Raw genomic sequence first — 27,992 nt, forward strand, 5'->3', positions numbered from 1 at the left:
TTATTTACAAAGCTGTAAGTACAAATGTTTAAATCCAAAAATGCAAGAGCATCTCTTTTCAGTAAAGACACTGAATTGCTTGTGTATCTTTTCGAGAATCATTTATTTCAACAGAAACTTATGTAATTATTAAGCATACATGGGCCACTAGTACTGCAAAACAGGTCTTATCACAACTCTGTTCAGTTCTGATAACAGTGTTGAGGTGTAGCACTATAGTTAATGTCAGATGGTTTACTTACTGCTTTGTACGTTCTCTTTTGTCCAGCATGCTTTCTGATTTGTTCTCCATTGGGCCCTGTTTCCACATGCATGGAGTAGATTATGTCAAAGAAATCTTCAACAACAGCCACTCGTCTTAAAGACAACTTCTCATCTACACCAACACCATCCTAGGAAAAAGTGACAAGGAGACAAGATGAATAGCTAAAGTACCAAGAAACACGCATCCTGTTAGAGTTGAAAGACCATGACAATGACATCTAAAGATCACTAATCCTGAATGATACTTAGCAACTCAATCAATGACAGTAACTTTATTATTACACAATAAATATAGACTATTGAGAAAAGGATTCTGAAGATATAATTTGGCCTGTTTTACATTTTACATTGATGTTCACTTCAATGTTATTTAAATCACTTTAAAACTTCCAAAAAATCCTTAATGCAGGAATGGCATTTTTAAAATTAGGGGCTAAATCCACAGCTGTGCTCAAAGTAATCTTGGGACTTTCTTCAGCAACCCTCCCCTCTGCCTCCCATAGACCTGTATGACACCAAAAATCTACAGCATAGTGATTCTCATGCCTTCCTGATCCTACTCACTGAAGTTATTTGTGCAATCAGAAGTATATCATTCAATCATGGCCTTTCTTGCAAAATTACCTAATTTTCACATAATGTGAAAAGGAATTGTTTTAGTTAAAACAATATGTTGTCATAAATCTGTAAATAAAATATTTTAAGGCTATTTTTGATATGCTGGAATAAGGACACTCAATTTTCACAGTAAGTAGGAGTGAAAGCTTTCATCTGGGGTAGTTTTGTAACAGTTTGGAAGGTTAATTTTTGGACTACTCCCAGAATACTAACTGCCATAGAGATTCTTGAAGAGGTGATCTAAATATTGGTTAAAGGAGTTGTAATCCAAAAAGGTAGCATTCCCATGGTTTGAAACTGAGATTATGGAATTTGTGTCTATATAGAAACACCGTGGTCTGACCTAGATTATCCAAAAGCTCTTTCTTTACATCTGCAATTAGTGGTGACTCTGTTGGTGTGAAAAATCAACTTTACATTTTTTTTTCATGGACATGTTCATTTATTGACCTCTGACATAGAAAATATTTGCCAGGTCTAAGCCTCACTGAACCCTAGAACAAATCAGGTCTTCATCCTTAAAAATCCAATGCATACATATATAAACATAATCAGACAGTGAATTTATTTTCCACAAACCACTTAACAGGAAGAATATTAAAAATGGACTGTGTATATAACATTAAGTAAAGAACTATTATGAAAATCGTATACTACAGTGCATTTTCCCCACAAAATACTGAGTAATTAGTTCTGCTAAGTAATGCGTTTATGAACAAACCAAAATCACATCTGCAGGTACCTTTCATGGTGAAAGAGAATTTGACTTTATAGATTCCATAGTTAACAGTGCCACCTACATCTCAAAACCTTGCAAGTGATGTTCACATCATAACTAACTTACAAAGCAAGGACAGAGATGAATTCTCTTATTTTTTTTCTTGTGTTGAGAAGTGCCTTGTGTACAGTCTGTCCAAAATACACAGCATTGATTAGCCTATATGGATGCAGCTGAGTATCTCTAATGAGCAACTCTTCAGAAAATATTCTAGTTATGTCCTTTCTAAAGCATTCCTCAATTTCATACTCTGTTATATTTGATCCAAGTTGATCAGCCTTAGAGAGTTCATTGAGATGAACAGTTTTTCATCATCATCTTAGAGCTGCAGAGTTGGAAGGGATACCATGGATCAACAAGTCTGGACCCTGCCAAGGATTCACAGTGGAGAACTGAATTCCTGATCTCTGGTTATGCAGTCAGTTACCTAAACCACTAAACTTTTTCATCTGATGTCCTGCTAATTCGTGCATTTCCTGTTTCTTTCTACAAAAAGAAATGTCCTAACAGCTGCTAGATTAGCATGGGCACAAGTATGGAAAGAGGGAGACCCACCAAAAATACGAATTGATTATTAAAAAATATTAGAGTGCGCAGAAATGGACAGACTTACAAAGAGACTAAAAGGGCAAGAAAAATCAACTTACTATGAAAGCTGGAACATGTTCTATGAATGGTGGAAAACAAAAACTTTGTAATAAATAGAAAGTAAGTGACCAAAAGGAATAATGGGGAGAAGACACTGCTGAAAGAAATGTGTTATTATACAAAAGGCTTGTAGGCTAAGCTTTACAGTATGTATTGTTTGTAGATAGAGATTTAGGCATACATGTGTACATATATGTCTATGTATGTGTATGTATATGTGTATATATATTAAAATTAAAAAATTAAAAAAAGGAAAAAAAAGAAATGTACTTTGAAAACAAATCTGCTTTTTCCAAGCCATTATCCTGCCCTCTTTATCATTTTCATTTCTTTTTCTTTTTCAACATTCAGTGAATTGCAGCAAGAGCACACATTTGGATGCACCTTTAGATTTGATATAGTAGTAAATGATGTGTAAAGGACAACACATATGGCAGAAAAACACAAACATAACACAGCGACTTTACAAATATGCAGGGCAAGGGAATGATCAGGATTAAAATGTAAATCTTTCATTATTCTAAAGTGGCTTTCCTGTGAATAATCTCCAGTCTGAACACATCACACACAAAAACTATTCTCTTCACTCCAACTTTAATCATCTATGCATAAATCTTTTCCAAATAGTGGGTTTTAATTTGCTTGCACTGAACACCCTATACATTTCAAGAAGACCTTAGACTGCAATTCTGTATTCACCTGCCTGGAAGTAAGCCCATCACATCAACATATGTCTAACTGGAGTCTAGTCAGTGCTGATGATGGTGCCTTTCTCTTATGTCAAAGAGGACTTAGTACAAAACAATCTAGCAATATTACAATGGGCAGACTCCTTCAGAGAATCACTCTTTGGGACAATGTATGCCTCCAAAAGCAATTTAGTATCTGGGACATGGTAGTGACTTTCCTGGCAAAACACTCAGTGTGATTTTAAGAATGAAATTGGGGATGCGACTGACATCTTTGAGTGAAAGTAAGTTTTTCCACAATACAGAGTAGAAGTTGCTACCACGAAATGTAGTGCTCACTGCCATCTTGGGCAGCTTTTAAAGCTGATAAGAGAAATCTATGGAAGGTTATCTCTAGCTTTTAATCATCAAGGTATATATTTATATCACTGATCAGTACCAGAGTCAGTCTGCCTAGAGAAGACAAGCAAGATGGTCCAACAGTTGCCATGTCCTGCTTGTGGGTTCCCATAGGCACTTGACTGTAGAGGAGAAGCTTGTGGTCCAAGGAGGTGAGACATCTTCCTCTGAAATGGTGCTAGGAAATAGAAAGCCTAAATCTTCCATGTCACTGTATAAACAGAATGCTAGATTAGGTAGTTAGTCCTTTGGTTCGGCCCAAGAGGGTTCTTTTCATTTTCTTCCATTCTTATATATCTGGGTCAATGTTTTGGCTGAAGCCTAATAATACTGCTACGTTTTATTTGCCATATCTTAGAGCAAATGTCTGCATTCTGTCCTCAGATGCTGTTGCAAAGGAGATAAATAGTTAAATCAACAACACCCTATACAATATACAGTACATGCCCCACCTCATATGAGTATTATATAACTAGTAATGAGCTAGCATGACCAGTGACCTTCCTGGCTGGGATATCCTTTGACTTATAGTCCCCGCCAAAATTAACTTTGCCATCCCCTGCTACAAGTGTTTGGCCAGTTCTGACTAAGCTTATAGTCCAAAGAGCACCTCAAGCATTATTCAGTAACAAGTCCCCTGAGAATTATGAGACGGAGAGAGAGAGAAAGAGAGAGTACACAAAGAATGGCAATACATTTCTTTACTCCCAGCTAAAAGCATGGCAGCTGAGTTTTGATAAAATAAATCATGTAGCAGTTCTGCAGAATCTAAAATATCCCAGCAGAGTTATTATATGGTAAGTGGAATTATCATCCAGGATACTTTAAAACATAACTTTGCTTTGTAGATTTCTATGCATGTTTTTGTCTCAGAGATTTGTTTTGTTTGTTATGTGCCATCAAGTCAGAACTGACTTATAACAACCTTAACAGGACTTTCAAGGTAAAAGATATTTTAAGAAGTGGTTCTACCAGTTCCACACACAAACCAATGCATTTCCATGGGGATTTGAACCAAGTGGGGATTTGAACCAAGGCCTCTTGAGTCCTTGTCTGTCACTCTGTCCACTACACCACATACTGGGTAGTGAAAATGGGCCCATAAAAAAAATCCTTTCTTGCAGACACACATCACTTTTAAAATATAACTTTTCAAATTATAGTCTTAGAACACAAAAATGTAAGAAAAACTAGATTATTCATTTCAATCCTCCTTTGCTCCATAATATCCCATAATATAAAACACATACAAAAATCAGGTGACTTGGTACAGTACAGCAAGACTATCCTCATTAATCAGTCAAAATATTCACATGATAAAATAAGAATGTTTCCTCGGTAGCAGAAGATGCAATATTGTCTTAGAAACAACTATCAAACTGGAAAGTATAAACAACATTCAGTTCTTGACCATTTGATTACCTTTCCCCACTGCTAACAACTTTAGATCATAATTGTCAGTACAGAGGTTGTAAAGCACACACAATAGCACACCATACACTCACTCTCAGATAAAATACTTAAACAGAACTTGCAGAAAACTCTGCATGTTTTCCCTTCACACACTTTCAGAATATGGATTCATTGATGCATATGTAACAAACAAATCTGAATTTTTTTTAGAAACATCTGGGTGCAATTGGATGGGCATTTGTCCTCCTGTTTCATTTGGGCTGGGGAAAGACTGGTTTCTTTCTTTTTCTCTTGACCACATGATTTATGCACCATTGTGAATGAGCTGACCTCTGATTATGCCTGTGAAGTTCGCCCTTGTGGCCCCTGTTTGCCTCCCAAACACAGAGCTCACAAAGGCAATCCGAAACCTCTTGACACGCTGCCACCAGCAGCATACTTTACTTAGAAAAGATGAAGGTCCGTTCAGTACTGATTTTTTAATAAAACAGGTTTATTGATTACGAATGGTTTCTAGAATAATTCATAAGCATATTCTTTCAGTTTAACCAAGCATCAATATTAAGCTACTATATTAAATATCACAGTTCTCACTCAGACTAATCACTCCTCAGACCCCTCCTTCTCTCTCTGATTCCTAACCCAGTCTCTCACTCAACTTAACTGACTTAACTCCTCCTCTCAGGGTCCACCTTTTAACATCTCCCGCCTCTTAACCATATTAGCATAAAACATGAATAATACATTACTTACAATGCACAACTTAGGATGAACGCTACATACTTCCCCCCTTAAATTTGTTTGTTTGGGAGGGGAAATACATTTTCCATCCTAAACAAACAGGCATTAGTGCATAAAAACTCTACTTACCCTCTGGCAACATTCTGCAAGCAATACAACATCTTATATATCAACCACAAGATCTTGTCACTCTAAACATACCAATATAGTTCCATTACATACTTTACCTTTTAATTTATACTTACAACATTTAATATTACAATCCTACAGAAATATAACATATTCATGAAAATTTTACATAGATAATTAAATGGTTACTCCATAGTCCATTCAGGTTTCTTCCCCCATTAGTCATTTGGCCTTCGAGGCAAGGTACCAGCATCTACGTTCTGAGTCCCTTTTATGCTGTGAATTACAAAGTCCAAATCTTGCACAGTCCCATTGTCATATGCTTGGCACAGCGCCTCTCCAAGTCCAACATTTGATGTATCTGTGAGGATGGTGAACTCCCTGCTGTAGCCAGGTATGATGTGGACTGGTCTGGTCATTACCACCTCCTTCAGCTGGTCACACAACTGCTGGCACTCGGGGATCTCTCTGATGATCTCTGGCTCCTTCTTCCATGTTCTCTTCAGTCGACTAGCAGTCATCAGGCCCTCTGATGTCCACTGGACATCCTCGGCTTGCTGTTTCTTTGTGAAGCCTGCTTTCTTTCTGGCTTAGGGCTTCACTTTCTCAGCTGGGGAAAGGATAGGCAGTTCCTTCTCCTCCTCCTGAACATCTCTGGATGTGTCCTTCTTTAAGATGTCAGGGCTTACTCCTTCCTCCTCACTCACAAATTCACCCACAGGTACTTTCATTGCAAAGTTTTCCCTATGTGGGGGACCACTATCACAGATCACTTCCAAATTCTTAGGTGAGTTTCCTCCAAGTGCTATCTCAAACGATTGGTTTGTTTTAGATGCACTGAGCTTGTTAACTGATTCTCTTTCTTTCTTCACCAATGTGCTAGGTAGCGGTTTGCTTTGCAAGGTTTTAAGGCCTTTTCCAGCTGCAGAGCTACTAGACTCTCCCCTCCAGAGCTGGTGCAACACAGCTATAGGTTCTGACCCTGACAAAAGCAATTTACTCCCCTTTATGGGTCTCAGAACCACTACTTGGTCCTCAGGGCAGAATGCTCTTTCCTGGGTCTCAAACAAGCCTTTCTCCTTTCCAGGAGTACTTCTCAAGCTTGACTCTGCCACTTCTAAGGACTTTTCTCTATATAAAAGATCCTTATCCATGCAAAACCTCTCAGGGCACTCAGGAAACAATAATGTGGGTGAACTGGTCATGTCAAAGCAACCCACCAAACTAATGTCCTCCTGCTCCTGAGCAAAACTATTTTTATTTGGATTCTTCAGAAACATAAGCTCGGCTTCTGGATGGCTATTAAACTGACTATCTAAGGAGCTTTCTCCTTCCAGGCTTCCCTCTACTACAGTATCCATTTCTGCTGCAGTGGGTAATTTCTGCCCCCCCCGTGAGCATTTAAGTACAAAAGCACTCTTAACATGCTCTATCAAATTTAAACCCTCTCTATACATCAGGTCTTTATCAGTTATAGACCTCTCTGGGTGTTCAGGGGCCAGTGGAATGGGATTCTCTCTAGCTTTTGTAATACAATCATTTAAAGTACTATCTTCCTTCTCTTCACCAATACAGGAAGTATCATTAGGGGTTTTCAATATAACCTCAGCAGCCATTTCTGCTACCTCAGGGTTCTTCTCTAAACTGGGGCATCCCTGGTTTGATTCAGAGGTTAGGTATTCCATTTTCCCCTCAGGGATTGTTAACTGCTCTCCAAGGAAACATGTTACTCCAAAAGCACTCTGCACATGCTTAATGAGATCTAGCCTGATGAAACAAGGTGCTGGAATTCGGTCAGAAATTGCCACATCCCAAATTCCAACCCAGTCCCTATAGTTTATTTTTACTTTAGCCATAGGTAAAGTCACTGGAGTAGAACTTATTCCCTTGATTGTAACAGTTTGGTTGGGGAGTATTAGTTCTTTAGGAACCACACCAGGATGACACAGGGTTATGTTGGAACAGGTATCAACAACTCCCACATAAGACTTCTCATTAACAAGAATTTCCTCACTAAGGTTCTGTACTAAAATATTTTCTGTCTTTACAAGAAAACACTGAACAACCCTGGCTAATGGCAGATCAGAATTCTCTGTTGTGCTAGTTGTCATGGAGACAGAACCACCATTGTTACAACTTCCTTCAGTGGCCCCCACAGGTTTTAAACAGTACACTCTCTTGGTCTGATTTTCATATTTTCCATTTTTGTTTTTCATACAATTTGATTGAATATGCCCAAACTCATCATAGTTATAACACTGTTGATAAGTCCTTAGCTCACTCTGAGGAGACCTATTAAACTTTCCCTCAGAGTTCACTCGCTTCAGTGGACTAGGCCCCGGCAACTCAGGCAAGGCACTACTCTGGCCTTCTTTCCCTGATGTGTTTCTGAGGTAATTTTTATTGAAGGGTCTCTTATTGTTGTCCCAGTTTTGCCTGTTAAATTTTCCCTCAGAGAACCTGGGGTTTCTGAACTCATGAATGTAATCTGCCTGTTCACCAGCTTCTGATAGAATTTTAGGATTTTTGTCTTTAACTAAATGCCACAATTCCCCAGGCAAAATAGAATAAAATTGTTCTAACCCAATCACATATTTCATCTGCTCTAGAGAAGTGACACATTCCATCCATTTGTCCAAACAGAGGGTAAGTTAACCCCTAACTGAGAATAAGATTCTTCAGGCTTTTTGGTAAGGGAACGAAATTTTCTGCTCAGGTGTTCTGCATTTATGCAAAATCTTGACTATACCATCTTTATATATGCTTCAGAATCTCTAGCCTGCTCCAGAAGCATCTGAGAATACAGTTCAGCTAAGTCTCCACTTATTTGTGACCTCAAAATTATCATCCTTTTGTCATCCTTGATATCAAACTCCCAACACTCTCTCTCAAATGAAATGAGGAAAGATTCAGGGCAATCACCTTTCCTATATTGAGGAAATTTATTTAAATCGATCTTTCAGAGATTTCCCTCACAAGAGCTGTTATTATTGTTGTTATTATTTTGAGCAGCAATTTCCAGTCTTTTCATCTCTATTTGTAATTCCATTTGTCTTTTTTTCTTGCTCCAATGAGATTTCTCTTTCTTTTAATTCCATTTGTATGGCCTCAGCCCTCTCCTTTTCTCTGATTTCTAGTTCCCTGAGCTCTAGCTCCTTAGCTTTCTCTTCAGCTCTGGCTTTTTCTCCCTCCTTAATTTCTAGTTCCTTTTCTCTAAGCCTAAATTTTTGTTGAAATCTCCATTTTTCAAAATCTTGGGAGCCTAGATCCCTTTGTCTTTCTGAGACACCCTCATCAGTCTCCACCTGTTTCCTTGGAGTTAAAGGGTCTCCATTTCCCTCCATCTCTTGAGGTAAACGCTCTGCCTCACAACTCCCCTTTTGGCTACGTTTGGGTGACATATTTATGTCTGAGTTACTTAGTCTTGAGTGTTTGTATTGATTTTTAAAAGGACCTGTCTTTCTGCTTCAATTCCAGCAATTATTGTTGTTGCACTTCCCTTCAGCTCTTTCTGGCTGTTCTCCAGCTAACAACCTTAGGTTACTGTGTCTCTCTATGTCTGAGGTATTCTTGTTCTCAGACACCCAAAATAATTTAATTTTTAAGCCTCTGTTTTGATTTTCCTATCCCCTCAGATCTGCTCTGACTTCTGGCTTCTGCTTTTATCCACCAGTGCTCTCAGAGACTTGGATTTTAAGCTAGCCCACTGGACTTCCAAATCCTGAGGTAAATAAACAGGAACTTTTCATTCAGAGTCGTTCCCTACCTTTAGTCCCCCCAGATCTGGGATCATAAGCCCTGCCACTAAGCTTTTGCACAAAAGCTCTAGCAGGTCACCCAGTTCTTCACCACAGACCTCTGACTAAAAAGGTATCCATGATTCAAGAAAAATTCACTTTCAAACTCTGGCTTTACTGGATTCTTTCATATCCCACCGCTGAACACCAATTGTGATGTTTGCCCTTGTGGCTGCTGTATCTCTCCCCAAACACAGAGCTCACAAAGGCAAACCAAAACCTCTTGACATGCTGCCACCAGGTGATCTCCTTATCAATGTACTTTGCTTAGAAAAGTACTGACCTTTTTAATAAAACAGGTTTATTGATTACAGATGGTTTATAAAATAATTCATAAGCATATTCTTTGTTTCAACCAAGCATCCATATTAATCTTCTTTATTAAATATTACAGTTCTCACTCAGACTAATCACTCCTCAGGCCCCTCCTTCTCTCTCTGATTCCTAACCCAGACTCTCACTCAACTTAACTGACTTAACTCCTCCTCTCAGGCTCCACCTTTTAACATCTCTCTCAGCCCCACCTCTTAACCACATTAGCATAAAACATGAATAACACATAGCTTACAACGCATAACTTAGGGTGAATGCTACAATGCCTTATTGAACTTCTTTTGGTCCTTGCAAGTGTTACTGGTTTTGTTTTGTTTTGTTTTGTTTTTTGGTGGTGGTAGGAGCAGTCCATTTTTATTCATGTCCAGCATGCATGATCACTGGGACTGAACCAAAGTGACTGGCTGTCCCTTTGCTGAAGCCCACTTAATCATCTTGAGAAACAAGACACTTCCTTGCCACTCATCTGTGGAAGCAAAAGGAGAGAACATTTTGCAAAAGGGTTGTACCAAAAAAGCTCTTTCAAAGCATCACTGAAGCACTGTGTCAGTTAGCAACAAATAAATTGAAATGCAAAACTTCCTTTCCCTCCCTCTTTACATGTGACTGGTAAGGAAGCTTCTCCTTTCTCACAATCATTAAACAACTTACACAAAGCATGGAGGAGGAGATAGGAGGGAGTGTTTTTTGTTTATTTTCTTTCTCTTAAAAGAAAAGAAGATTGTTGCAGATTATACTAAACAAGGTTATTTGAGGTCCATGTGGACGCAAGGATCACCCCAAATGGCATACCATACTTTAAAGTAAACCTGTTTAGCATAAACTAGAATGATGTATGCCAAGATAGTTCGTCTGTCTAGTCATATCCTCTGTTCCTCTTCTCAAACATATTGGTTTGATGAACTCATTTAATTACATTGGCCTGCAAGACCTGTTACTCTGATCTTCTGAATCTACAACCCCATATTTAGTACCAACCAAAGTACAATTTTAAATTCTATGCATTTTGATGGACTGAAATCTTGTAGTTATACCAAACAGAAACCTGACTTTTTAAAAAATAAGTAGTACCCATTCCAACATTTTTTTCAAAAGTCAAGATTTACCAAAGAATCTTTTCCTCCTCCCACCTGTCTCAGAAATGATACCAAATTTGATCCAGTGAAGAATTGTGAATAATCAAGCTTTATTTTTTCCTCTAAGTGCTGAATCAGTCAAGAGGGTAACAATCTTCCAAAGTAATGACACACTGAACTGAAATTACCTCGTACATATAAATCTTGGGTTTTCCTATTTCATTCTAGTTAAACAGAATTCCACAAAAGGCAGTATGCAGATAAGCCTATGTATGCATTTAATGGTGTCTCTTCCATAGGTATAAATTAGAATACTCAGCGAAACCAATGGAGCTTTGGCCACTCATGATCTGCCTCTTAGCCTATGGCAATTAAGTAACCTAAAACTGCACAGCCTTGAAGTCTTCTAGTTAGAAAGCATCACTTGTTTTCATCCCTGATGCAAGCACAGATCTTTCTAAACAGAACTCAGTTTGATGATCTGATACAATGGGGGGGGGCATTTTTTTCCCCCAAGCATCGCTGATATGCTGTTCTCTGTTCTGATCTTTTTAGAAGAATAAAGTACCATGAGTCAAAGATCTTTTGTTAGACTGTGCATAATTACTACTGCTTTTACTAAGGAGAATGAGAGAATGATAATGATTGGTGCTTATTCTGTTTTCAGTAGACATGATTCAGGAAGTTTCTTAGCACTGAGGAAATGAAAACACAACGAATAAACAGCTGCATAAATAACAATATGGGCACTAGAAGAAGGGTCGTATTAGTAGGATTTGCTTCTCAAATTGTGAGAATGTTGTAATGTAAACACCAGCAACTCACAGACATTGTCAAATAGAAAACTACAGATGCACTGACCATTCTAGAAAAAAACACTGTTGATAGCCAGAAAATAATTAAAACAGCACAATCCTGTATATTACTACTCAGACATTAGCCATACTACATTCAGAATTATAGTCAATATAGCATAGAATTAGAGATTTAGGAACTTAAATAAGGGCAAATATAAATCACGTGAGGAGTTGGAAAGGTTTTAAGTGACACTTGTACAAATGTAGGTATCTGGCTGCAGAGCTAGAGGTTGGGAGTTCAATTCCCCACTCTTCACCCCAGGGGAAGAGCCAGCCAGTGTGGGCTTGGGCAAGGTACACAGTCTTAGGATACCTCTAGAAGAAAGGAATAGTAAATTACTTCTGTGTACTCTATGCCTTAAAAAAAAACTTGGAAAGGGATACCCTGAGTCAGAACTGACTTGATAACTATCAGCAGTGCAAACAACTGAAAAAGAAAACAATGGTAGAGTAATTTTAAAAGGAATTCTCAAAACTTAAAGAAATTTTGTACGAAATAGTCAATACAAATGAAAGTTAAAACCAATATTTAAGGCTTCTATGTTTTCCAAACCCACTACAGCTGGTGTATCTTCGAGTCTGGATTGCACTGTCTGACATTCAACTGCACTCTATGACTTGATGCACTGGCACCAAATTTCTGTTATAGGTGTCAGATTGACTCCTAAGACCCAGCTTTAATTGTCCCGTAAATGATTTGAACTTTTTGAAGCAAAAGGTAGGAGGAGTAGCCTAATTTCTTTATTACACATTTAAGTTGATCCTCACTTTATACTTAAGTTTGTGCTAGAAGGAGTAATCCTGTACTATCAAAACTAGATGACCCAGTGGTTTCCATCTGTCATTCCTTGATGTACCAGCTCTACAGTAGCTTGTGGTAAACAGGTTTGTTGTTTCTCTGCTGTTCCCTATAAACAGTTATTTCTTTCCCAAAACTGCTTTTATAACAAACTTTTAATTGGCATCTCAGGGAAACCAAAGGGCATCTCAGGGAAACCATTCTGCACCTAGTATGGCTGAAGTGACAGAAAATCTCTAAATGACCTTTTGTCTGTTTTGTACACCTTTGATCCCAAACCTGATCAAGTTTTTGCCATTGGTAAAACATTGATCAGTTGCAGTAAGTTGTTCTTTGCTACAAATTAAATGGGACAGTAGAGATGAGCAGGACTCATTGAGAAATTACTGTGCATCCTGAATATAACCTTACTACTTGGCATGGTAAAAAAAAAAATACAGGGTCAGAGAAAGTATTGAGTATGCTTTCTTGAAAAAAGAAAAGGCAATTAAAATATTCCCTCTCTTCTACATAGTGTAATTAGGCACACTACCAAAATAAGAAATAGTAAAGACTAAGTGACTTAGGACCAGGTCACTTGTGGCACCACCCGTTCTAATTAAAAAAATGCATGCCTATCAAAATATTTTTGATATAGTTTTTTCCATATTCCACCAATGTCAGAGAAGCATTCTGTAAGGAAATAAGTGAGGGTCTTAGTGGCTGTACCCAGGTGTTGCCATATCTTCCCCTCTCTCATGATCTTCTATTAATAAGTGATATTTAGATAACCTGAACATTACACAAATACTGGTGTGAACAGAAGTTTCTCAACTTCCTGTAGTTCTGGTAGGACAAGAGGAAACTGGAACCGCATGTGATTGTCATGGGAAGAACACCAGAGAGGCACTATATTTCACCTAAAATGGACTTTCTGCCCTGCTCTGCTTGCTGTCGGTCACACCATATTGCTACTGCTTGCAGCCTATTCAAAACATCACTAAAACTATTGGCATGATTTGCGTGCACAGCACAATTGTTTTCACAGTACTGTATTAAAATACAGCATTTTTCTGCATAGTCACATCTGCCACCCAAAATGGTATTTTTGGACATGGGGCAGGTGCTAATAACCTTTGTCACTGTGACAAAGTCAGCCACAGTTTTTGGGCTATTTGGTCATATGTAATAATTAAAACATTTTCAGTTTTGAAAATTCCTTGGGAACATTAAGGACAAAATTATACCAGATTGGTTTACCTTTAGAGAAAGTGTCTTTACAAAAAATCTACATATGTATTCATCCAAACAAAAGCAAGTTATTGTATAAAGGAAGAGTTGGTATGTATCATACAGTTTTCTCAGTTCATCTATAAACTGCTGTTATTACAATATACAACTTAATTTGTCCTTGTGTGTATCTGCTAACAACCTCCTTGACTTCTTTAAATAGGGAGAAATGTGGTATATACTGTGAAAAAGTGAATAAGTCAATATAATAGCAATGTTTTACTGAAATCCAGTTTTATTGGTTGTACAAGCAGCAGGGATTAGAATAAAATGTAAGAAAAATACCTTTCACCTAATGCAAATAGTTCAGTGTACAAGAAAGGTCTTCATGCTGTTGCTTCATCTCATGACTGTTTATCATCAATATCTGTTTTTGCTTTATGCTTTTCAACTGATCTCATTACAAGATACATAACAGCAGTTTTACCTTTTTCCTGTCAGCCTACAGACAACCTCCAGTAGAGGGAGTTGGACATTCTACTGAAATTTCTTTCAGTTCTGCTGTCATTATTGTGAAGAACTACAGATTGTGAAAAGGAGGGGGGGGATGAGGCATGATGCTTTCCTAAGTGCTGCTTAAATACATTTAAATACATTATCAAAGTATTTATGCAGGATGTTGTAGATTGCAGCAAACACTGCAATCTGAAATGTGCTGTATTAAATATGCTGCAATCTACCAAAAACCCTCATCAATGCATGGAAGTAGCTTCCTATGTTTCTACAAATGGTAAGGCAGATTTCTATGTTTCTATGTTTCTATAAATGTGCATGGAACAAATGGAGTGGTTGATAGGTATCCTGGTCTACAAACCTAAGAACCACCTAGTCCTGCTATGGCACCTATGCAATACAAATAGGTGCTGCCCAGCCCCATGTCATCAAGTGGAAATGAAATGGCCACCTCATTACTTTTGCCCTAAAGCTCTTCTCTCTCAGGATGACTTAATTAAATCAAAGATATACTAATTGTTGATAGCCTATAAAGCACCAAGATTTTTAAAATGTATTTTAGAAATGAAAGGTAGACATATTACCATCTTTACAAATTGTCCATGTGGCTATATATTTCACATGGCAGGAACATAATAACATCCTGGAGAACTTGAAGAAATAGATGACACACATAGGACTGAAAACATCTTCCTGATGAGATTATTATGTTGTGATTGTAACAATCTTGCATGCTTTGTAACACTGGGTATCAGTGGGAGGGAGGCTTTTAGGATAAATCTAAAGGGATTTTCTCCTTTCCCACAAACCTATTGTTACATTTCTTTTTCCTTGCCTCTGGCTTGCCCCTCCTCTGTTCCTGTTTCTTTGCCTAACTTCTTTTAGTTTGTTAGTATTAGAGATGGGAGTATTTGTATATGAATATGACTATCCCCACACAGGTGGCATTAACGAGGGTCCAGCTCCATGGGGCCAGATGGTCCACTCAATGATGCACCACGGACGTGGACCGTGCAAATCTACCAATGGATCTGCAGTGCACGATCCACTCACCACTCTTCTACCTTGCAGCGAGGTTTATCCTTCCGCCTCCCGCCAGGAGTGGCGAGCAGATTGCGCACTGTGGATCCATTGGTAAAATCATGTGGTCCATGTCCACGGAGGATTGGTGAGTGGACCATCCAGACACATGGGGCTGGATCCTCGTTAATGCCACCTGTGCTGGGATATTCATATTTGTATATGAATATGAATACTGTACCCCCATCTCTACTTAGTATCTCTCCGCTCCTGATCTCCAACCATGGAGATAGCTTGGAGAATCTGTCTCCCACACAGTTGAAACTCAACTCTCCTCATTTTTTCTTTTCATCCTTCTCACTGTAAGTATAGACAGTAACTATAAGTAAAGATACCTTCTTTTCTACTTTAAATGTTTCCACTTTAAATGTGATTTTATACCAACAAAGTACTAGTCTGGGGGTGGAGGGGTAGTGATGAGACTTGGCTGATCTATCCATGTTTCTGCTAACTAAGAGGGAATAATCAAAATAATCTTTACAACATATAATAATCCTAGTGGTCTGTTCACTCAAATATTGCTTACAAGTTCTATGGTAGGTGAAGTGGGTTCTCTCTCACTCACTCACTCCATTCCCTTTATTGATAGCCCTATTATTACCTGTTGTTTCCATACCTAAAAAGTAAATGAAACTGAAAGTATTGATATTTTTTCTTTTTAATTTTTTTCTGGCAGAGGCAGATTTTCAGAGGTTCCCCATAATTATGTACTATCACATTAATATTAATATATTAGGTTAGAATTTTATTCTGAAAAATCTTTTTTAATGTTTTTTTATTCCACTAAAAATACCTTTTCATGCAAATGTGGCAGGGGGTTGGAGGTTACTTCGCAATTATAAAAGAGAGTCGCAACTAAAAAATGTTGGGCAATAAGGCTTTAAAAACATGAAAACAGCAACAGTAGAAGAGCCTCCACAGCCCGTTAAAGCTGTGATTCTTCATCCCTGACGGTCTGGTGAATAACCATGTTTTAACTTGGCACTGAAATGAGGTTATTGTCAGTGCTAGTTAAGCCTCTAAGGGGAGAGCATTCCATAAATGAGGTGTAAAGCCAAGAAAACCGTCCCCCATAATATAATGGATCCTCCTTTAGGGACATTAAGGAGGTTCCCCCAGCAGACCTTTGTTACTGGGCAGGTTTATAGAGGAAAACATCATCTCTCAAGAATCCAGATCCCAAGCTCTTTAGGGCTTTGAAATTCATCAACACCTTGAACTTAGACTGGAAGCATATTGGTAGCCAGTGCAATTCTTTCGAAGCTGGTATTATGTAGTCTGTGAAAGGTATTCCTACTAGAAGTCTACTGCAACATATTCCAGTACTGCAACATCTATGTCACCTTCAAGGGCAGCTATATGCAAAATGCATTATAGTAGGCTACCTGTGAATGAACTACTGTAGCCAAGTTCTTCCTGTTTAGGAATTATTGTAGATGGTGGGTCAATTGAAGATGGCCTCAGGTACTCTGAACCACTATGATCACCCGAGCCTTTAAAGACAAAGAGGGAATGCAACCTAATTGCTGAATATGTGAACCACCTAACTACCTAAGTCATTAAGTCGTCTCCAACTCTTCATGACCCCATGGATCAGAGCACGCCAAGCCCTCCTGTCTTCCACTGCCTCCCAGAATTGGGTCAAATTCATGTTGGTAGCTTCAATGACACTGTCCAAACATCTCATCCTCTGTTGTCCCCTTCTCCTCCTGCCTTCAAACTTTCCTAACATCAGGGTATTTTCCAGGGAGTCTTCTCTTCTCATGAGATGGCCACAATTCAAAAACATTAATTCTTTGACGGTCAGCCTTCTTTATGGTCAGCTCTCACTTCCATACATCGCTACTGGAAAAACCATAGCTTTGACTATGCAGACTTTTGTTGGCAAAGTAATGTCTCTGCTAAGATGCTGCCTAGGTTTGTCATTGCTTTCCTCCCAAGAAGCAGATGTATTTTAATTTCATGGCTGCTGTCCCCATCAGCAATTATCATGGAGCCCAAGAAGGTGAAATCTGTCACTGTCTCCATATCTTCCCCTTCTATTTTCCAGGAGGTGATGGGACCGGTGGCCATGATCTTAGTTTTTTGGATGTTGAGCTTCAGACAATTTTTCCCCTCTCCTCTTTCACTCTCATTACAAGGTTCTTTAATTCCTCCTCACTTTCTGCCATCTGAGTAGTATCATCTGCATATCGGAAGTTGTTGATATTTCTTCCGGCAATCTTAATTCTGGTTTGGGATTCATCCAGTCCTGCCTTTCTCATGATGTATTCTGCATATAAGTTGAATAAGCAGGGAGACAATATATAGCCTTGTCGTACTCCTTTCCCAGTTTTGAACTAATCAGGTGCTCCATATCCAGTTCTAACTGTTGCTTCCTGTCTCAGGAGATAGATAAAGTGATAAGGCACTCCCATTTCTTTAAGGACTTGTCATAGTTTGCTGTGGTCGACACAGTCAAAGGCTTTTGCATAGTCAATGAAGCAGAAGTAGATGTTTTCTGGAACTCTCTGGCTTTCTTCATAATCCAGTGCATGTTAGCAATTTGGTCTCTAGTTCCTCTGCCCCTTCGAAATCCAGCTTGTACTTCTGGGAGTTCTCGGTCCACATACTGCTGAAGCCTGCCTTGGAGGATTTTGAGCATAACCTTGCTAGCGTGTGAAATGAGTGCAACTGTACGGTAGTTGGAGCATTCTTTGGCGCTGCCCTTCTTTGGGATTGGGATGTAGACTGATCTTTTCCAATCCTCTGGCCACTGCTGAGTTTTCCAAACTTGCTGGCATATTGAGTGTAGCCCCTCAACAGTCTCATCTTTTAGGATTATAAATAGTTCAACTGGAATGCCATCACCTCCACTGGCCTTGATGTTAGCCATGCTTTCTAAGGCCCACTTGACTTCATTCTCCAGGATGTGTCTGGCTCAAGATCAGCAACCATACTATCTAGGTTGTCTGGGACATCCAGATCTTTCTGGTATAATTCCTCTGTGTATTCTTGCCACTTCTTCTTGATGTCATCTGCTTATGTGAATTCCCTATCATTCTTCTCCCTTATCATGTCCACCTTTGCACAAAATATTCCTTTGATATCTTCAATTTTTAACAGATCTCTGGTTTTTCCCTCTCTATTATTTTCCTCTCTTTCTTTGCACTGTTCATTTAAGAAGGGCCTCTTGTCTCTCTTGCTCTTCTTTGGAAGTCTGCATTCCATTTTCTGTAACTTTCCCTATCTCCCTTGCATTTTGTTTCCCTTCTCTTCTCTGCTATTTCTAAGGCCTCGTTGGACAGCCACTTTGCTTTCTTGCATTTCCTTTTCTTTGGGATGGTTTTTGTTGCTGCCTCCTGTACAGTGTTTCGAGCCTCCCTCCATAGTTCTTCAGGCACTCTGTCCACCAAATCTATTTCATTTTCTTCACTTCCACTGTGTATTCATAAGGGATTTGGTTTGATTATACCTGACTAGCCCAGTGGTTTTCCTACTTTCTTCAGTTTAAGCTTGAGTTTTGCTATAAGAAGCTGATGATCAGAGCCACTATCAGTTCCAGGTCTTGTTTTTGCTGACTGTATAGAGCTTCTCTATCTTTGGCTGCAGAGAACATAATCAATCTGATTTCGGTATTGCCCATCTGGTGATGTCCATGTGTAGAGTCGCTTCTTCTGTTGTTGGAAAAGAGTGTTTTTGATGACCAGCGCATTCTCTTGACAAAACTCTATTAGCCTTTGCCCTGCTTCGTTTTGAACTCCAAGGCCAAACTTAACTGTTTTTCCTTTTATCTCTTGACTCCCTACTTTAGCATTCCAGTCCCCTAGAATGACAAGAACATCATTCTTTGGTGTCAGTTCTAAAAGTTGTTGTAAGTCTTCATAGAAGTGGTCAATTTCAGTCTCCTCAGCATTGGTGACTGGTGCATAAACATGGATTACTGTGATGTTGACAGGTCCACCTTGGATTCGTATTGAAATCATTCTATCATTTTTGAGATTGTATCCCAGTACAGCTTTTCCCACTCTTTTGTTGACTATGAGGGCTACGTCTTCTATGGGATTCTTATCCACAATAGTAAATATGATAATCATCTGAATTGAATTCGCCCATTCCTGTCCATTTTAGTTTACTGATGCCTAGGATGTCAATGTTTATTCTTGCCATCTCCTGTTTGACCACATACAGCTTACCAAGGTTCATAGATCTTGCATTCCATGTTCCTATGGAGTGAGCTCCCATCGCTTTCTCCAGCTCCTCACCAACCTAGCAGTTCAAAAGCATGTAAATGTGAATAGATAAATAAGTACCATCTGGGTGGGAAGGTAAACAGCATTCCGTGTATAGCCGTGCTGGCCACATGACAACGGAAACTGTCTTTGGACAAACGCTGGCTCTACGGCTTGGAAACGGGTATGAGCACCACCCCCTAGAGTCGGACACAACTGACTAAAATGTCAAGGGGAACCTTTACCTTTATCTATTTGTTTATTTGTTTGGTTGTTGTGGGTTTTTCGGGCTCTTTGGCCGTGTTCTGAAGGTCGTTCTTCCTAACGTTTCACCAGTCTCTGTGGCCGGCATCTTCAGAGGACAGCACTCTGTTTATTTGTTTGTTTACTTCCTTGCTTAAAATATTTTACCCCACTTTTCTCCTAAATAATATTTAAAGTTGAAAAGAATGAGTATACAGTTATGGTTAACATCATTAAAAGACAATATTAAAAAGTATAAACAATGAATAAGGAGGCATCTTACGACATCAACATGCAATATTAAGGCAAAGAACAAGTATACACAAATTTTAAAAATGTATTTCTTAGAAATGGAAAACACAAAAATGAAAATCACAAGTACAGTAGTACTAAAAATTCAGTCAAACCACTAATGCATAACAATCTACCTAAAAATCACACACCGGTAGCTGGTTTACTGAGGGAAGGCTTGCCTGAAGAGAAAGGTCTTCAAATTTCTACCTACAAATTTCTAAATAGTTGCAGACCGGGATGTTTAAAAATGTTTCTTCCTCCATAGACTTCCCTGTGTGACTCTTCAGCTACTTTGTCCAGTGTTCTGCCAGAACAGACATATTTTCCAGTGAGAGCAAAGGAGCACCATAGGGCAGGGTGTGTCCCTTCCCAAATGGGGAGAGGTGCCCTCTGCTCAATCCAAGAGATGGTCATGGCTGAGAAAAAGTCCTTCTCTACTCAGGGAATGAACTGCAGAACTCCCTCCATCATTGGTGATTTTTAGGTGGACTGCTAGACCCTTTACTTGTTTTAACATTTATTTTATCGTAAATCTATTTTTCCTCTTGGCATGCTTCAGTCTTCTCTGTTGTTACTACTGTTTTCTAAATAAATATTTGTCTTAACGTTGGAAAGAGAACTTCTGAAGGTTCTTCTGAGTACTGAAAGTTAGCATATACGTGATTTGATAGATACTGTAAATCAATGGTAGATAGATCAGTAACAAATGACCAGATAAGTGGTATCATAATTGACTAGTGATAACATAATAATATAATAATTGAAGCCAACTGACAGGTTGGCTTTTCAATATGTCTGATTTTCATTCAAACACTGACATGCATTTTCTTGACTACAATAACAGCAACGAGTTTTGTTCCTGTAGTTGTTTATGACTCCTTCAATGCAATTATAACTCTGAAATCCAAAGCTAGGAACAGCATAGTTTTTCTGTCATGGCATAAGGTTCTGAATGAAGACAAACATTTGGAACTTGCCTTCATGACAGCCACGTATTTTACAACTACACCCAGTAAAAAGGTCAGTTTCATAATTTTGCTGGTAGTGCTTAAAACTGTCCCTTGACCAAGAAGCTGATTTAGGCCAGGACTCACCAAAACTTAACCTGGGAATTACTTCCAGCAGGTAATCAGATAGAGTAATATCTTCCAGCATGTGCGAAATGCCACTTCCTCATTACTGATTAAACACTATTGCCCCTACACATCCAGGTTTATATGCACACCTTTGTCTGTATAACAAGTATGTCTCCAGAATGCCTGTGACAGTGTAAATGTATGTTGCCAAGATAATAATTAACTGATAGCACTTATAGCATATAATGCCTGTTTTAAATGTGTAATTGTGTGCTTGTGTAAATTAATGTAATTACGTGAGCTTCTAGATGTTCTTCAGGATCTCTCTTTCTGCGCACTATATATAATTTCCTGTTGGTCTAAAGCCAGTTCTGTTAGCATCATATACAAGCTCAAGTAGCCACCTGTTCTATTTCTCTTTCTTTGTGTATGCAAGGTATGCAAGTATATACAAAAGTATTAGTGTCAGTATAAGCAGGCAGGTTACATGATGATGCCAATGCTGCCATGCCTTTTGACCCCTCTCTCCACACCTTGAGCAATATACATCTCTACATCAGTTTGTAGAGTGGGCACTATTGCAGTCCACTATTTTCTGTCGCTACCAGTTATCAGTCAGTGTTAGCAAGACAGAAATTGCACACATTACACGTGTTTCTCTCTCAATACGTGATTTTCTAGATCAGGCCCAAATAGTCCATAGTCCCCTAATCCATGTGAAGAAGCATCCTAGAAGAGAATTTCACATGCAGAAGGCACAGCAGGGCAGTGTTATGAGCACTGTTTCCAAGAATGCATGCCTCTCAGTCTTGCAGTGTCCACAAGTTAATTGTGAATCTTTAATGAACGGAAGCTTATGTGCAGACAACTCTATGCAAACAGGCTCCCTTGTGATCTGCAACTGCAATCACATGGGGTTCCAGATTTTTTGGAAGCATTTATGGGTAAAAACCTCTGTATTCGTAGGTCTCCTGGGGGTTTAGAGAGCCACATGACTGACAAAGGCAGTGCTAGCAGTGTAGCCTTAATGCCTCTTCTGCTCCCTTCATACAGGTAACACTTTAGGGAGACTCATATTCTATAGTGCTCTGTTTCCAACAGCAACCAGCCCAGTCAGATGCTTCTAACTAGCCTCTAGATTCTTAATCTCACTAGCCGCCCATGAAGATGACAAGCGGCAGGTTGTGTGCTGTTTCTTCCCAGGACTCAGCACTAGTTAAAGGCGCGCTGCCTCTGAACATGGAATTTCCATTAGCAGTTCTGTTCACCACACAGATGGTATTTTCGTGCAGAAAAAAAGAAGCACAATAAACCACGCAGGTCATTATTGGTGCACACGTTTTGCTGTGCATACAAGGCTTACACATATGTGCAGTCATCACGTGTGACAAAAGTCATATTTTAAAAACACATTTTTGTCTACATGTAAGATGCGGGTGCCGGGAAGGGGAGACAGGATAAATTATGAACCAGCGCTGCTAACTGTCAGCTCCTGGGTATGTTTGCACCAGAATTACCCAGTCTCCTCGCTGGTTGCGTCAGTCTGTTGAGTTTCAGAGCCATTCTGGGTTTTGGCGTGTGTCAACATGACCAAATTCTCTTGTGGGTTTGAGAGGCAGAGAGAGAGAGAGAGAGAGAGAGAGAGTTGGGGCGGCAGCGTGCCAGCCCTTCCGCCTGCGTTCTGGATGGGCGCGTGGGCGTGTTTCCTGTCAGCCAGGCAGCGCCTCTCTTCCCTACGGCGAGCGAGCTCAGGGTTGCTCGCTGCCCATACAGGTGCTGCTCAACTGGCTCCTGCAGCTCGCGGACCCAGTCGCCATGGGAACTCGGGTGGAGGGGAGGGGGCGCGCTCTACCTTCTTCTGCTGCCGCCACCGCCGCGGCCGAGCCTGTCCCAGCCCCAGCGCTCCGCGCGCGCTGTCCTTGCTGCCCTCCCTTCCCCACTCGCCTCCACCAATCCGGCGAGAAGAGCCTCGGAGCCCAGCTATGTGTGTCCTGGAGGTATTTCAGGGTTACTATAGGAACTAGAAGGAAAGGGAGAGGAACACAGTTTCGCGCGCGCGAGCCTCGCGCCCGCCCGCACTTCGCGCTTCTTCCCCAGCGTCCCACTCTTTCCATTATGCCCTAAGTCAAATGCCGGCCCAGGCTGCGAATCGATGGATGCGGCTGTTGTAGCCGCTGACTCGCGCGCTCCGGCAGGCGAAGAGGCGTCCCCCGCCACCCCACCCCGTCCAATCCCACCCCGAGTCTGGCTCACGCCATCCCGGTTGCAAACCCGGCGTTCAGTCTAAAGCAGACGACGGACGGGCGACCCGACACCCCCTCGCGTCCCCGCAGGCAGACGCGCGGCAGCACGCCAGGAAGCGGCCTGGCACGGAGTATGGAGGTGTGGGAGCGAAGGAAGAGAAGAGAGGGAGGAGGAGCGCCCGCCCGCCCGGCCTCCCCACCGCCCGCCGCTTTGGGTGCTTCTGCTCTCGATGGGAGGGAGGCATGGCCGTCGAGGGAGAGGGCCGCCTGGCAAAGCAGCACTTCAGCCGCGAGGGGCCCTGCGCTGGCGCGGTGGTGGCGGCCGGACTCCTGGGTGGCGGGGGGTGGGGTGGTGCGAAAAGGCAGCTCCCTTCGGCATCCGCTGCCTCAGATGGATGCCTCGCTTTGCCCGTTGGTAGGGCTGGCCCTGCCCTCCTGAGTAAGCATAGGATACACGGAAGAAGGGCTGGAGTTTGGTACGAATGTACCTTTATGGCAGGCACATAGTGGCATCACACACATACACGAATCCGGAGGCCTGGGCAGCTTTTTCCCTCAGTCAAAAGGCCCGCCCAAGACGCTTTGCTGACTGAGGAGAACAATGTTATCCACCATGTGTGCCATTCTATCTACAAGAAAAGACAGTTGAATTTTACTTTAGAGACACTGGAGGGAGTGTCTCTCACACAGCACTTGAGGGCAACAGGCTAATGGAAGAGATGCAGGATAAGCTGGGTGGGTACAGACCTCTAGCTTCCAACAGAGAGGAATGGCTTGGGGAAAGCTGTGGAGAAATGGCCGAGTGCTGCCCCCAACCCACTTTCTGAGGTAGGTTGCTTAATTATGCCTGCTGATAGGTTTGGCCTAACCCCCAATACGTGGATATAAACATAAAACCAGTAGTGGAGCCAGAGGTTGAAGGCCATACATTAAGGTCTAGGAAGGCGACATACGCATACCAAAATATAAGGGAAGATGGATACACTTTCTTCCAGACTTTGAGGCGTATCCCTGAAGCAAGTCAAAGGGAGTCAGGGTATCGTTTATGCATATCTACAGGGGACCAATAGCTCAGCGACTTTTAGCATCATTATCCAATAAGGGACAGGATCTTGATTTTGGGTAAAGTTGACCAATAGGATTGTAGAACTTTATGGCTCTTTGTATTATTATAAAACATCTATAAACTGCATTTTTGGGGTCTTCTCTGCTTTTAAGAGGTTCCAGCTGACTTTGCTGTTAATCAATAAAATTGGACTTTGGTTCAGCTGGTTGTGTCGTGCCTGATTCCTTGCTGGGGAAAATTGGGAAACAGGTTTTGACCTGTAACACCCCCATACTAACTCCTTTATGTTTTTAATTCTGTGCCTGCCAGTGAGCTTGCTTACTTGTTTGCTTGCCTGCAGCAGCAGCTGCTCCCTCCTTCCCCAGTGCTGTTTAATAAGTCTTTCCCCTGAACAAGTAAGCAAAGTTGTCAAAACCAAAACCAGAGAATCCATTGTGGACTCTCAAAACAAAGCCTTCAAGAATACACAAAACTAGAGACACCAATTGTTTTTGGTTGTCTTTTAGTCAACTATATGCTCTGTCAGTTTTGTGTCAATGTTTCCCCAGCCATGGAAGATCTGTTTGCATTCCCATTTTACCCCATTGCTGTAAACCTCAAAGGCTACAGACCCATTCTATAGCCCTTTCTGCCATCCTTTTTCCTTTGTTTCATGAAAGCCTCTGAGAGGCTTACAGTGGTCAGACTGGCCTAGAGAAACTACTAGAGCAGCCAAACATGGCATATGGCCTCCTCCTAAGCTGCCAGCAATAAGCCCTTTGATTCATCATGTTGTGTCCTCCACACACAGAGAGAATGGTTGAAATCCAGTAGTAAGTGACAACTAGAGGAGGCCCACTGAATGAATGGGATTTGCAGAAAAGCTGATTCCAGATTCCCACTGATTTCATGGTCCTACACTAGTTGCAACTTACTACTGGATTTCAACTGGTAATTTCAACTGATTTTAAACAGTGAGATGTTGAGGGTAGAAAATGGTGGGTTTTTTGGCAGACTTCGAAACAGATATACGAAACAGAATATACACTGTGAGGGTTATTTACTGTCCCATATGGCTTGCTGATTGGGGATGAATGGGGGCTGGTCAGTTGCTGAATCAATGATAGGGAGACAGATTTTATTAAGATACAGTAACTATAGCTAAATCTCACATGAAATGTGAAGAGAGCCATATTTTATCCCTCCCAGAGAAGCATTGTTGTTGTTTACCTGTTAAGAGTTATTATCAGCACCTGACTATGAAAGGCTATAGGAAGTGTACGAAACAAACACAAAAATATGATTACCAAATCTGTACTGAAGCCACATACCTGTATCTCACCATTTCAACCTCTCTCTAACATACATATTTTACAATTGCAGAATTTCTGAAGGATCTTCATATTTTATCTTGTTTCTGTTAAAGTGTGCACAGATTGTGTAGTCCCTGAAGGTGGACAGTACAGTGTTAAGCATTGATTTAAATCAGGCTTATAGAATCAATGTTGGGAAGCCAAATCTTTCAACCTTCCTATTTCCATCTGGCCTGTGTCAACTCTTTCACAGCCTTTATTAATCTGGCCTCATTCTGCTTTTAGTCTAGTCCCTTCCCATTTCTGTGGGAGTGTAACTAGGAGACTTGGGCAAGAACCAAACCAAGAATTTTTTCTAGAAGAAATGGGGGGAAATCATGTAACAAGGAAAGCTTTTTTCTGCTTTCATTCTCCACAGCAGATAATTTCCCCATGTTGTTCCATACACCCCAATCAGACTGGTACAAATGAAAGAGGGTAGGGTTTTATGTGTGTGTTCAGAAAAGGATAATTGCAGGCTGGGGACAGTCTTTGTGTTACTCCTTGTGTTGTGCCCTAGTAGCCCAAAGTGCCTACTGGGGAACAACTAAGTTTCAATCAGTTTAATGAGGTATATTCAGCATGTGTAGGCATCCTTCAGTCTCAAGAGACTATGGTATCGTGCTCTGTATGGAGGTCTTGGAACAGTGTCTTGTGTGGCTGAGAAGGCCAATTCGAGAGTGACAATCCCTTCCACACTGGAGACAAATCCAATCTGTCCCCTGTCCAGCTCCCTGGTTTTGCTTGTTTCGGGACTGCCTCTTTGCCTCGGTGTGCTGTACAAGTGTCTCTTCAAATTGGGAGAGGCCATGATGCACCGCCTGCCTCCAGGCTGAACGCTCAGACGTCAAGGTTTCCCATCTGTTGAGGTCCATTCCTAAGGCCTTCAGATCCCTCTTGCAGATGTCCTTGTAACGCAGCTGTGGTCTCCCTCGGGGGCGGCTTCCCTGCACTAATTCTCCATACAGGAGATCTTTTGGAATCCGACCATCAGCCATTCTCACGACGTGCCCAAGCCAACGTAGACGGCGCTGTTTCAATATTGTATACATGCTGAAAATTCCAGCTCGTTCTAGGACTACTCTATTTGGAACTTTGTCCTGCCAAGTGATACCAAAAATGCGTCGGAGACAACGCATATGGAAGGTGTTCAGTTTCCTCTCCTGCCGTGCACAAAGGGTCCAGGACTCGCTGCAGTATAGGAGTGTGCTCAGGACACAGGCTCTATAGACCTGGATTTTGGTGTATGCCGTCAACTTCTTGTTAAGCCATACTCTCTTTGTGAGTCTAGAGAACATGGTAGCTGCTTTCCCAATGCGTTTATCCAGCTCGACATCTAGGGAGAGAGTGTCAGAGATTGTTGAGCCAAGGTACACAAATTCATGAACAACCTCCAGTTCTTGCATGGAGATAGTAATAGAGGGAGGTGAGTCCACGCCCTGGCACATGACTTGTGTTTTCTTCAGGCTGATAGTTAGTCCAAAGTCTTGGCAGGCCTTGCTAAAATGATTTATGAGTTGTTGGAGGTCTTCAGCAGAGTGGGCAACAATGGCTGCATCATCAGCAAAGAGGAAGTCCCGCATACATTTCATTTGGACTTTGGTCTTCGCTCTTAATCTAGTGAGATTAAAAAGCTTTCCATCTGATCTAGTCCGGAGATAGACACCTTCTGTTGCAGTTCCAAAGGCCTGCTTCAGCATGACAGCAAAGAAGATCCCAAACAGGGTTGGCGCAAGGACACAGCCTTGTTTTACTCCGCTTCGGATGTCAAAGGGATCTGATGTTGAGCCATCAAAAACTACAGTGCCCTTCATTTCCTCATGAAAGGACCTGATGATATTAAGGAGTTGAGGTGGACATCCAATCTTGGGAAGTATTTTAAAAAGTCCGTCCCTGCTAACCAAGTCAAAGGCCTTTGTGAGATCTATGAAGGCCACAAAGAGTGGCTGTTGTTGTTCCCTGCATTTCTCCTGCAGCTGTCGGAGGGAGAATACCATGTCAGTGGTGGATCTGTTAGCTCGAAAACCACACTGTGATTCTGGATACACTCTGTCTGCAAGCACCTGAAGTCTCTTCAGCACAACACGGGCCAGCAGCTTCCCTACAACGCTGAGAAGAGAGATACCACGGTAGTTATTGCAGTCGCCCCTGTCGCCTTTGTTCTTATACAATGTGACGATGTTTG

The 27,992-nt window shown here is 40.9% G+C and overlaps 1 protein-coding gene across 4 annotated transcripts in view; it reads right to left on the reverse strand.

The window, feature by feature from the left end:
• Positions 1-27,992, reverse strand: part of NOL4 (nucleolar protein 4) — a 216,107-nt gene that overhangs the window by 164,250 nt on the left and 23,865 nt on the right. For all 4 annotated transcript variants that reach the window (XM_020790952.3, XM_020790950.3, XM_020790949.3 and 1 more), the window contains exon 2: positions 243-392. In XM_020790952.3, coding sequence (XP_020646611.3) covers positions 243-392 — 150 coding nt within the window. The remainder of the gene's footprint in view (positions 1-242; positions 393-27,992) is intronic.

This window comes from Pogona vitticeps, chromosome 4 (assembly GCF_051106095.1).
Source record: "Pogona vitticeps strain Pit_001003342236 chromosome 4, PviZW2.1, whole genome shotgun sequence".
In the NCBI taxonomy this organism is placed as follows: Eukaryota; Metazoa; Chordata; class Lepidosauria; order Squamata; family Agamidae; genus Pogona; species Pogona vitticeps.